The sequence below is a fragment of the Gopherus evgoodei genome, chromosome 2 (assembly GCF_007399415.2).
Source record: "Gopherus evgoodei ecotype Sinaloan lineage chromosome 2, rGopEvg1_v1.p, whole genome shotgun sequence".
In the NCBI taxonomy this organism is placed as follows: Eukaryota; Metazoa; Chordata; order Testudines; family Testudinidae; genus Gopherus; species Gopherus evgoodei.
The window spans coordinates 180665404-180677824 of NC_044323.1; the positions used below are offsets into that span (position 1 = coordinate 180665404).

The 12421-nt window shown below is 41.2% G+C and overlaps 1 protein-coding gene across 7 annotated transcripts in view; it reads left to right on the top strand.

Moving 5' to 3' along the window:
• PHACTR1 (phosphatase and actin regulator 1) overlaps positions 1–12421 on the top strand; it is a 483984-nt gene that overhangs the window by 4943 nt on the left and 466620 nt on the right. For all 7 annotated transcript variants that reach the window (XR_003999047.1, XR_003999046.1, XM_030552418.1 and 4 more), the window contains exon 3: positions 9455–9601. Coding sequence is in view for 5 of the 7 variants with exons in the window: in XM_030552418.1 (XP_030408278.1) it covers positions 9455–9601 (147 nt within the window). In the remaining 2 variants the exon portion in view is untranslated. The remainder of the gene's footprint in view (positions 1–9454; positions 9602–12421) is intronic.

Genomic DNA, 12421 nt, shown 5'->3' on the forward strand with positions numbered 1-12421 from the left:
ACAGGTAAAGTGATTCAGTACAGCTGCCAAGGATGGATTTTATGCTACTGCATACATAAAGGTTGTTACTCTTCCCTCTATATTTATGACAATAGTCAAACTAATAGACACTGTATGCCACACCAGGTTAGATTTTTTAAGGTGAAATGCACTTTCCACCTGCATAAAACCCAAGCATTCATGCTGTACACAGATGTGCACTACCCTCACCCTAGGATGTAAGTGTGGCACTGCTGCACAGCCAATTGCAGCTGCTATTCCAGTCAATGGGCTAGAATTTCATCTGCACACCACTTACGCAAGATGCACAGGGAAACCATTTAAAGGTAGATCTGCAGCTCTTCCCTTGTCCCATTGTAGCCTTCTGCATCAAACAGTGGTAATTCAGGACCTTAAGCACCTAGTAGGACCAAACAAATAGATTGAAAGCTCCAAGGGCCAGAGACCTGTTTTACTGTGCTTTTAATTACTTCATCTCTAAAGTGCTATGCACACCTGATTACTATGATAGAAATAATATTAATAATAAATCATCCTGCATCAGTATAAGGACAGATACCTTATGACTCCACAGAAAGGAAGACTGAAATTCAGAAATATGTAACTTGCCTGACTTATTATCTTAGATTTCCATACCAATTGACAAACATCCCATGCACTGAATGAGGCAGGTGTTCTGTGGAAAAGAGTGTATCATAATGCATATGCACAAGAGGACCAAATTAAGATTGCACAGACATTTCTTAGCTTCTGAGTGCTTGATTTTGAAATCTTAACTTTCCTTTAACATAGATTTTATATGTAATTTTCTAACTTTTTAAAAAACAAACTAAAAAACCAGAACTTCCATCATGAAGAATTATCACCACATGGATCATCAGCAGGGTGATGACCTTTAGACCCACCACACAGACCTCTATCACTTGAATTAAGGAAGATACTGGTAGTGGTAGTAGAGTGTCTTCCTCTTTGTGGACAAGCACCAGTGGATTTCACAGCTATGTAATGATAGTAGAGGTATTGTGAGACTCAGGAATTCTGGGTTCAATGCCAGGTTGTGACAGGAGTGTGCTGATATATAGTGGTTATAGAACCTTCTGCCCTCTCCCCACCAGCATCTCTGCCCTATTCTCCTTCCTAGACTCATGTCCCTTTGTCTGTCCGCTTTTATGCACCTCACTGGTACCTGTCCCTTTCCTTCTCCACTTCTATTCCACTTGTTCCCCTCTGCTCCTATCTCCACCCTTCACCCAGGCTTCTGTCCTTATTATCTGTCTTCCACTCCATGCTCGTCAGATCTCTTCCCCACAGCTTTTTTAACCCTTTCCCTACCACCACCACCACCTTTTCCTCTATATTTGTGTGAGGCTGCTTGCTCCTGCTCCTCCTTTTCCTTGCCTGAGTTCCAGTAGGGAGAGCAGTGAAAGCATAACAGAAACAGTCTTGCCACTCTCAGTTCTGGTGACTGGGGGCCACAGCAGTCCCTGGCAATAGCAGAGGCAGCCCTTGCCACTCTGGGCTGGAGCATGCTCCATCTCTCTGTAGGGATGGTGCATACACATTCTGGTCAGCAATAGGAGCTGAGGGATGGAGCATTCCAGGTGCAGACAGAATCCTTGGAGAATTTAGCTGCCAGCTTTTAACAAGCTGCTATTGAGCATGAGTGAACTGAGATTTTCAGAGGTTCTAAATGTTGCCAATCTGGGCATATTGTCACAAACGGCCAGCACTAGGGTACCCCTTGCCAAATTTCAAGTCTGTCCTTCAAAGGATGGAGGCACTAGAGTTTCTCAATGTTACAGTTGTATGGTTTGGGTTTTGGTTTAATCCTGGGCAAACCACTGTATTTTTCCTTTACCTCATTCGTGGAAATGACTAAGCCATTTTAACTGAAACTTTCTTTAAAAATTCAACCTGAAGCAGGCACCTAGCGTGAACATTTTAGTTCAAACAGTTAAAGTTTGGCAAAGTTATAAGCAACTGAAAACAGAATCTTATAATGGAAAACTTTACACAACTTTAACTAGAGGTGTTGCTGCCAGATTCACCTAGAATGATTGCACAATGTTAAAATTTTATCTCAAATCATACAATCAAAGAGTGCATTTGTAATTTTTTAAAACTGCATTTTGGTCAAGTCAAAAAGAGATGGCCATATTCTGTCATTAAATACACAGTGATCACAAATTAAATTATTACGGCTATTATTTTATTATTATTATTTTGTCCTATTTAAGTTATTACATTATAAACTGTAAATGGAGCATATTATAGAATTGGGGCTTATTACTGTGAGAATATATTTATCCAGGAATCATATGTATGTAAAACATTACTCACATATGACCAGTTATGCTCCTTTCTAATGCTCATACACATTCTCACTCTTTCTTCTCCTATTAACCTCCCCTATTTCTCTAATCCTTAACATATTGTTCTTCAGAATTTGATTTTAAACGGAAATTAAAGTGAAAAGACAATAAATCAGTCATTCCACTCTACATAATCCATATGCACATATAATCAGCAACCAACTGAACCCATAGCTTGCATGTGGCCATAGAAAAATACTCATAATTTGTATCTTTAATTTTTAAGTTCTTTTTAGAAATTCTTGGATCAAAACACAAAGAAAACTTCTTCTATGCTATGTACAGCTATTGTGAACTCTACACCAGGGGGAAAAGTGGCAAAAGGAGAGAATGTCAGTGATGAAATGCAGTCTAAGTGCAGCCAAACAGTTAATAGGCTCTTATTCTTACCTAATGAAAATTAGTAGATAATTATCCCATTCAATCAGCATCAGCTATATCCCAATTAAAATTAATTCATAGATGTTCCCAAAGAATAACTTATTCAAAATTTGCCCGACAAAATATGTTTTTCCTCAAAAACTTAAGACTTCAACACAAAATATCATATATTTAGGGCTATTTTCGCACTGAAGTTTCTTTCAGTTACATACATCAAAACCACATCACTTTCTGTACAGTTAAAACTACATGGTTCAAGCTAAATACGTTAATACATTGAGAAAATATTAGAAAATAAACAAAACAACTCAAGTAAGCTCCTCTGCCATTAGGAGATAACACAGCATTTTGCAAGTAATGATTCCCGGAGTCTTGTTGGAACAGAAATCAGAATAGCACGTATATTGCAAATTAATATTCATCTTTAAAATATTGTTATTAGAACTGGTTAAAAATGAAAAAAAAAAGCAGTTTCACAAGAAACTTCAGACTTGTTTTCATTTCAAAAGTCTTGAAATGGATTGATGACTTTGGTGGTGGTAGGAATTTTTTGTTTTTTAATTCCTAAAGTTTGTCTAAAAAAAATAGCAAAAATGTTATCAACGTGAGTATTAAAATTTTGTGTTCATCAAACACCAAGTTTTCAGTAAACAAAAAACCCAATAACATTTTGATAATTTTTCATTACAATTTTGAAAACGTCAAAAAGACACGGCATTTTTCATGGAAAATGAAAATTTCAACAAGTCAATAACATTTTGCAAAACAAACAAAAAATTGTAAAGGCCATTTATCAGTGGGTTCAGATAGATTGGTAAAACAAATCTGACCAGCTCTAATTGTAATTTAACATACTGAATTTAATCTTTTAAGTAACCATGAATGTGCAATATCTAGTTTCAAATATGTCCCTCTACCCTTCCCAATATTTCTATGTGAAGTGCTTTGACATCATGGAGGAAAGAGTCCATCTAATTTCTAACTATATATGTCCTGGATATAAAGACATTTTTATTTAGAACACTACTAGCATTTATTAATTAAAAAATTGCTACCTATGAATATTTTCCAATATTTAATTAAATGCCATTGTTTCCATGAATGTTCCTGTCAGTAAATTTATTTACAAAAATTTGCACAGAAGAGCTGGAAATGTGGTAGATGCAAACCATTAAATAATGAATAAATAGTCAAGGAAACATTTTTTGTAGTATGTACCCAGCTGTAGTCAAAGTTAATATGCGCCAGACACAAGGATTTAGAGCTAGCTAGGCAAAAAATGAATTCCAGACAAGTGAGCAGAAAAGCCCACATTTTATTCTATTTTTACAATAAATACAAACTCATCTTTGGACACATCTTTCCACCTCCATCCATCACTCAGTATGTTAACTGCAGCAAATAGATTCCATCTTTCAGCTCTGTAAGGATGGCATCAGCAGGAAATTATTTAATGAAAGGTCTTATTCTGGAGGATGCTGAATGTCCTCAACTCTCACTGAAACCAAAGTTGCAGGCTCAGGCCACTAAGTTGAACCTTTGTTTAGTGTGTTGTTTCACCAGATGAAACTATGCTTACTATAAAACAAAAATTTGCAATGGTCTCTAAGAATGTGATCCAACTCCTACTGAAGTGAATGGGAATAATTCTACTCACTTTCCAAAAGTCATGCCCTAAATTTGTTTTAATGACTATTTTTACAATATGTTTATTTTGCAAATGAAAAATGTTTCCTAACTGAGGAACTGATGATACTGTATACAATATTTCCAGTGCAGAGGGTATTTTCTTTCATCCTCATTACTGTTAATTCCTGTTGATTGGCTGCTACAGTTTACAGTCCACTACAAATGTTTGCTTTATCATAATCTAAATGTTTGAAATTACTAAATATATTCCAACTCTTGACTTATGCTTTGATCTTACAAATCAAAATGCTCAATTAAAAATTAGCATGAAATTTGAAAAGAAAATATTTTTTAAAAAACAGCTCAGCCCATAACAGAAATAGATGCTACTTCCAGCACTGTTTCATTGGGGTAGGCCATATGATTCTGTAAAATGAACATACACTGTAGCAGCTTTTGTTAAATTTAGTTAATAATGTACTGTCATGGCTAAACCTGATAGTTATTGGACATTTAAGACTTGCTGATTGACAGACATTAAATAGAAACCTAGCATTAACTGCTGAAGGAAATATTATCAGCTAAAGGACTACAGAATTGGCCCTAAATTGCTAATGATCACATTGCTAATGATCACATTCTCAACCAGCCAGTAGAAAAATTCAGTTTTATTGTTAGTCATTTGTAATATGGTAGCACCTAGGGAAGAGGGCAAGTGGGGCGGGGGGTACGTTGTCTTAGGCTTTGTCCATACATACAGCAAGAGTCATCTCAGACCTGAAGTGTTTAGAATCTAAATAGACAAGACAGGAAGAGTCAAAGGGGAAAAAGTATCATTATCCATATTTCAGAGATGGGAAACTGAAGCACAGATAGATTATATGACTTGCCTTGGTCATATAACAAGTGCATGGCAGCATCAGGAATTGAACCCAGATCTTCCAAGTGTCAGGCCAGGCAGGGTCTTAACTACAAGATGGGTATGGTCCCCTTATTTCCCTTAATATATATGGATATGGAATTCAAGGTGTTGGTTTTAGCCTATAAATCCCTAAATGATTTTGGACCTTGTTACGTGACAGATCGCATCTCTCCCCATCAGCTTCAGTTTCCCATCTCTGAAATATCCTGAGATCAGCAGAGACACTCAAGCTGGAGTTCCCTCAATATATACAAGAGTTAATCTTCTAAGCAACCTTTTTGTTCTGTTTACTAAGGCTGCTAAGGAAGAAGTGGGGCTGAGGTACATGTATTTCTGTGGGGAATCCTCATTATATGTTATGATTTTTAATTTTAATGATAGGTGGTCAGAGCACTGGATGGGCATCTATAGTTACATTATATGAAATAAAACTACATTAAAGGTATATTATTAAGGTTGTAAAGTCAAGCATTTGAGTTAGCTTGTGCAACCTTAATTTGATTCTCTTGTGCGTGTGCATTATGATACAGTCTTTATTAACATGATCACATACTATTTTTTCCACACAATCCCTGCCTTGTCCACAATCAGTGCACAGGATGGACAGTGCTCAATTAATGAGCAGCTATTCAAAATTTTGTGTTCTCCTCATTGTTTAATATGTGGCCCTATGCCTTATTTATTGCATATTATTCAAGCTCTGCTTTGAAATACTAATGAATTAATTTTCACAACTCGCCTGTTAGATGCAGGGTATTATTATTCCCAGTTTATAGATTGGAAACTGAGGCACAGAGCGTAAGATCCATGTATTCACTAATTTTGGGGGCCCAATATGAAACAATTGGGACGTGATTTTTCAGAGTGCTTAGCATTCTATAGCATTCTATATCTTCAAAGCACAGCCCCTACTGACTTCCATTTCAGCTCTGAGTGCTCAGGGCTTCTACAAATCAGAGGTACCAAATTGGGGACCCTCAAAATGAGGAACACCGAATTAGTGACCATGTCTGAAAAGTTGTGTTAAATGACTTACCCAGCATCACACAGGAACTCTGTTGCAGAGGCAGGGACAGAATCCAATTCTCTGGCACAGCTTTCAACTGTCTTAACAGTGAGAGCATCCTTTCTCTTTCCCTGCCTCATTTACTACTACATATGTTCCAAATTCAGCATCAAATGAGGCAGAGGTTCTACTGAGAATAGCCTCCTTCTCTGCACAACCTTGCTCTACGCCCAGAGCAGATCTGTCCTGTGCACTGAATGAGACAGGGCCAACTTCTACTGGCGAAAGAGACACTAGGATATCAGCGAGACAAGGTGTTTCTTTCACCAGTAGAAGTTGGCCCAATAAAAAATATTATCTCACCCACGTCGTCTCCCTGATTAGCTAGTGAGAGTTGATAGGATCACAGTCTAAGGTAATATGGTTGCACACATCGTCAGATAATACCACTAAACCACCTCAGAAATATTAAAGCTCTGTGTCAACATTTATTAGATTTAAGAGCAGATTTCAAATATCTCTTGACTATACCAAACAGTACAACCATGGAAAAGTGTTCAGAGTGCCTCAGCATATTAATAGCATCTACTGCCATCAAGAGTAACAGACAAGAACAGTTTGAATTTTCAGGGGTGAGTGAAGGAACTGTCCTAAAATAACTTAACCCTGCTAAAATCATAATGGCTTCCCACAGAGCTACTGCTACCCTGACATCTTTTGAAATTGCTGTCAGAAAGAGCAATCTTTAGAACTACAGATGGGCACAAGCTGTGAAAGTTGGCATCTGGCTCTGAACTTCCCAAAAGTTCAGGAGCATTCAGACTTGGGTTCGATTTTCAGCCAATTATATAGATAGGCTTGAGCCACAAAGAGAGATTCAGATTTCTGTCTAGGCTCAAACTTCCCAATAATTTAGGAGTAGGTGAGTTTCAGATCTGAAGTTCAGGTACACGCCTATCTCTATTTTCAAATTCCTGTGCATTTTGAACAGAAGGAAACTAAACAGCAATACTTGTTCTATGACATTGGTATTTGGATAAACTATCCTTGTCCTACCTCACTGCTTTGGAAGGGATAGGAGAGACTTAAAACACAACAGGAAAGTAGGTTTTTGTTTGTTCAACCATACCAATGATTAATTCAGAATAAAATAATTTAGAGACATGAACAACTTACTGGCTACAAGTAGTTCAGATACTTTCTTTAAGGAAAGATGGGTCTATTGGAATGAACTGACCCAATAAATAATAATATACACCTCTACCCAGATATAACGCTGTCCTCAGGAGCCAAAATATCTTACTGCGTTATAGATGAAACCACGTTATATCGAACTCGCTTTGATCCGCCGGAGTGCGCAACCCCACCTCACCTGGAGCGTTGCTTTACCATGTTATATCCGAATTCATGTTATATTGGGTTGTGTTATATCAGGGTAGAGGTGTACATTTTATAATAACCATGTGGATACCTACTGTAACTCAATTCAACTCCACTGAATTCCCTCATCTTTCATATTTCTCATCTCTTTTACTATTTATGTGAGAAAATAATTTGTGTAGTCTATTATTCTGTTTATCTTTAATGATGTTAGCATTTATTAATTATTATTATTAATATTTTGTTTAACAGTACCGTATAGAGATTCCAACTGAGATTGGAGACCCAATGTGCTAAACAGTCTAAGAGACAGCCCCTGCCATTTAAATAGACAAGACAGAAAAGGGCAGGAGACAGGAAGTATTCTCTTTATCTTACAGCTGGAGAACTGGGTCACAGATATTTGCCTATGGCCACAGCAAAACTAGCAATTAAACCTAGATCTCCTGAGTCCCAGTCCAATGCTTTAACCACAAAACCATTTTTTGTTTCTAAAAATAAGATTAAGGGCATTTATGCTTTATAGATACAGAGCAAAATATTCAAAAGTGCCAAAAGGCTGTAGAAGCCTATATCCCAAGCTCTTAGACCGAAATCCCAAAATGTATTTAGGCACCTAACTCCCATTGATTTCAGTGGGAGTTAGGCATCCAAATACCTTTGAGGATCTGGGCCTAAGTCACTTTTATAAACGAAACTGAGGTTTCTAGATCACTTAGGCACTTAAAAATATATTACCTATAAATGCTTCCATTATTGTCAGTGTGTTTATCCACAGAAAGGAAAATTTATGCATACATAGGGGTTGGGGAGTTAAGCAGTTCAGTCTTGTGGCAGCCCTTCCAACAATGAAGATGGTCCTAGTATAATATTCCCCAAATCTGACCTTATAAACAGAACTTTCAAGGAGCTTTGCACATCCCAAAATACTGTCAAAAGTTTTCAGCTACTCTAGGAGTTGGTGCATGTTGTGGTTGGTCCTCACACTGCTGCTTTTTCTTTCCCCACTTACAGGAAGAGGGGGGAGGAGGTGTGGAAGAAGCAAACTTTTCTTTTCATATTGAGGATTATATGGAACGAGCATAAATATTAGAACACGAACTGATTAAAAGGAAAAGCGAGTCCCACTCCAGCAATTGTAATGTCAGGTCACCTTAGAGTCACAGCCTGTCCTGTTTCACCGCCTCCTCAGCTGTACCAGCAGCCACTGGTGCTGTCATTCCCACCTCCGCGTGCCTCAGCAGCCTGGCCGCTTGCCCGGGGAAGAGGGGATGTGTGTGTCTCTCTCCCACACTTGCTCCCCCAAGCAGACACTTCCGTCACACAACGCTCCCAGCCCCGAATCAATGGGGCGGTGCTGAGGTTCCCTCCCTACCCCACTGGCCATTCTAATCACCAGCCAGTAATTGTTGGCGGTAATCAGCTCACTTTAGCCCTGGGACATGGCCCTCCCCGCTGGGGGAAAGGGGGGAAGAACGGAGGGGGGGCACGCTGTGCTGCGCCTGCAGGTGACCCCTGCCCCTGCCCCCTCCGCCTGTGCCGGGGCTGCAGGGAGAGGGGCTGGCAGGGCAGCGTCTCCCGGTCTCGCTGCTCCAGTCCAGAGATCCTTAACAGGTTTTCCCTCCCTCTCCCTCTTTTTCTCTTTTCCTCTCTTTTCCCTTCCTCTGCTTCCCCCTCCCCCTCCTCTGTGTGTGCGCCTCTTCCTCTTCCCTCCCTCCATCTCCTCTTTCCCACCCCACCTCTCTCGCCTTTCTCTCTCGCCAGCTCGCCGGGCGACCCTGCTCACCGTACCCACATTAATGGCGGCATCTTCCGAGGAGGAGATAGACCGGAGACCCATTAGGAGAGTCAGGTCCAAGAGTGACACCCCTTATCTCGCAGAGGCCAGGATCTCCTTCAATCTTGGGAGAGGTAAGAGCGACCCCTCTCCCTGTCCATCCCCCCTCCCGTGCACTCACACCGACACACGCCCCAGTGCTCATCCCTTCCCTGGCACCCACCCCTTCCCTCCTGCTGCTGCTGCTGCTGCACTCCACTCTGCCTCTTTGTGTCTGCTGGGTGCAGGGCGCTGCTGAAGGTATGTGAAACTCTGACATGTCACGGTCACACAAGCATTTCTCCCCTCCCTTCGCTCCCCAGCCGTAAGACACTGGTGCAATACAAAATGAACTGGCGGGAGGGGGCAGCATGCATGGGCAGGAGGAGAGGACTAAGACGTGGTGGTGGTGGCAGCGTTCAGTTCCTGTCATGGAGTAAGCAAGCGGTGCAGTAATTTCCCCCTCGAAGTTATTTTTTTGGGGGGAGGGGAGGGAAAAGAGACCTACACAGTACCACAATCACCCCTAATATATCTTTCCTCATTTATCTCCCATCTAGGTCTAGATTCCTAACTCTCCCCAGACATTCCCTCCATCTATCCTCCTCCCAGCTTTCCAGAATGTCCTCTCTTTTCACACCTCATTCTTTCCCCAGACTCTTCATTCTCTCTTCCCTTTCCCCCAAAGACCTTATTCCCCACCCCTTTCCTGAAACACTTCCCTTTTCCTCTATGCCCCTTATTCTACCTCCAAATCTCTCACTTGGCCCCCAAACCACTTAGTCTCCCTATCCTCTGCCCCCAAACTACTCTCCCCGCAAAAGCTGTCTCCTCTTTTGTCTACCAAGTAGCCCTACATCCCTCATTCTTTCTTCCTTTCCTTTCCCCAAACATCCCTCCTCCTATTACCATGCTCCTCCTTCCCCGTCTGTCCTTCAACCCCGTTTACTCCCAAATCCCCCTTTCTTCTTCCCTGTCCCCAACACCTATTTCCCTCCTCCCAAATTTCCTTTTCACCTCCCTCTCCCTGCAAACTCTCATTCTCCCTTTCCTCTCCCCTTCCCTCAAGCCCCTAATTCTCTTTCTGTCCTCTCCAATAATACTCTCTCTCCCCCCAATCCTACATCTCTCTCTACAGACTCTTCATTCTATTCTTCCTTTCCTCAACCCCTAGAATCCCTTCCCTTTCTCATAGCCCATCATTCTTTTCCCTTCCCATCAAACTACTTTTCCTTCCGCCTTCTCACCAGTCTCTCCTTCTGCCCAAATGCATTCATTCCTCCCCTGAAATCACCCACATTGTCCCACTTGTAATTCCTCCAGTCTTTCCTCCCATGCCTCTGTCCCCAAGATTAGTCTGAAACTTACACCTATATCCTTCCCACTCTCTCTGCCCCATGAGATCCCATGTTCTCTCACAATCACCCTGACATTCCCTATCTCTACCCCTCAATGTGTCACATCCTTCCTATTTGCTCCACCTTTCCCAGGTCTTCTCTCATCCCTCCAGCTCTCCAAATTCACCCTCTTCTTTCTGCATCCTTTATCTCTTCCCCCCCCACCCCTGCCACATAGACACTGCCCCCAGAGCTGCCCTCCAGCTGCCCTTCACCTCTCTTCTTTCTGTCTCCCTGTCCTTGAGGTCCTCCAATATTATGCCTGTTCCCTCCCAGATCCCCTTTCACATTACTCCTGCCATTCTCAGGGTTCTTTCCCACCAGGCCTGTTCCCCTCCCCTCTCCATTGGGCCATTCCCCTCCTCAGAGTCTCCTGCCCATGGTGATCCTCCCTTTACCTGCCCTCAAAATTGAGGAAAGGAGGAGACAGCTGCTCCTGGGTGGTTACTCAGTTTCCTCCATACCAGACCAGGCTCCCCTTGCATAGGAGGGAGGGAATTGAGATAACTTTAGAGAGGAGTCTCAGCTTCAGTCTCCTGACTTTCCCACCAGGGTACACTGAAGTAACCCTACTGGCAAGATCCGACAATGCAACTCCCTTTTTCAGCAGAGTCCCTCAGTTCAACAGCTCACTGTGGGAAGAGAGTTTGACTGAGAGCTCCTGCTTCCTATGTTGCAGTCTCTCTCCCTTCCCCCTCAGCAGGTTGCAAATTCGAGGTGATAAAGATGTAGCTGTTTTCTCCTCCAGACTGCAAGTTGGTGTGGGACAGATTCATCCCCTTTGTCCTCACTATAATTACACCCTTGGTAACTAGTAATATGAAGGTTGTGTTTACCATTGACTATGGCTGGTTGATTATGTTGTTTGCTGTATGATTATTCCTTTCTGGTCATGATTAGTTTTTAAAAAAATATTGAATAAAGCTTTAGGTTGGCTGGGTGACATTTCAAGGCAGGAGTTAGAAAGTGATGCCAGTAGGTAGCATTGATTTTAAGGAACTGAAAGTGAAAACAAACAAGACGTAGGGGTATGGGAAGGGGTTGGTGGTGTGTAGAAAGTGATGAAGTGTAAATGAAAACAGGCTGTGCATGGTTACTTGATTGCTGAAAGTAACTCCATGTTGGCCTTCACTGTCACAGGTGACATTATGCCTTGGAGTTATAAATAGATTATCAGCTGAGAGGAAGGTACCTTCAGGTCACCTAGTGCCTCACATTTCTACACTGAGCTGGGCTTGCAGTCATTACTACAGCAAGTCCTGGAAGGTCAGGTAGAATGCTGCTCTTTCTTTCTTCTGTAATTCCTATGAAATTTGGATAAGTACATTTAGTTCCCTTTTTAATTTATGTGTTTTAAAGCTCCATTTCTAACATCTCAGGAATGGACTTCCTTTAAAGGGAATAATTCAAAGAAGTAGCACTGGAAAGATTTGTGAAGAAACAGAATAAAACTGTTTAAAGCACTGCGAGTGGATGTTTTCATTAATCCATCTGGCACTGGGTAGTTTGAGTGTGTGT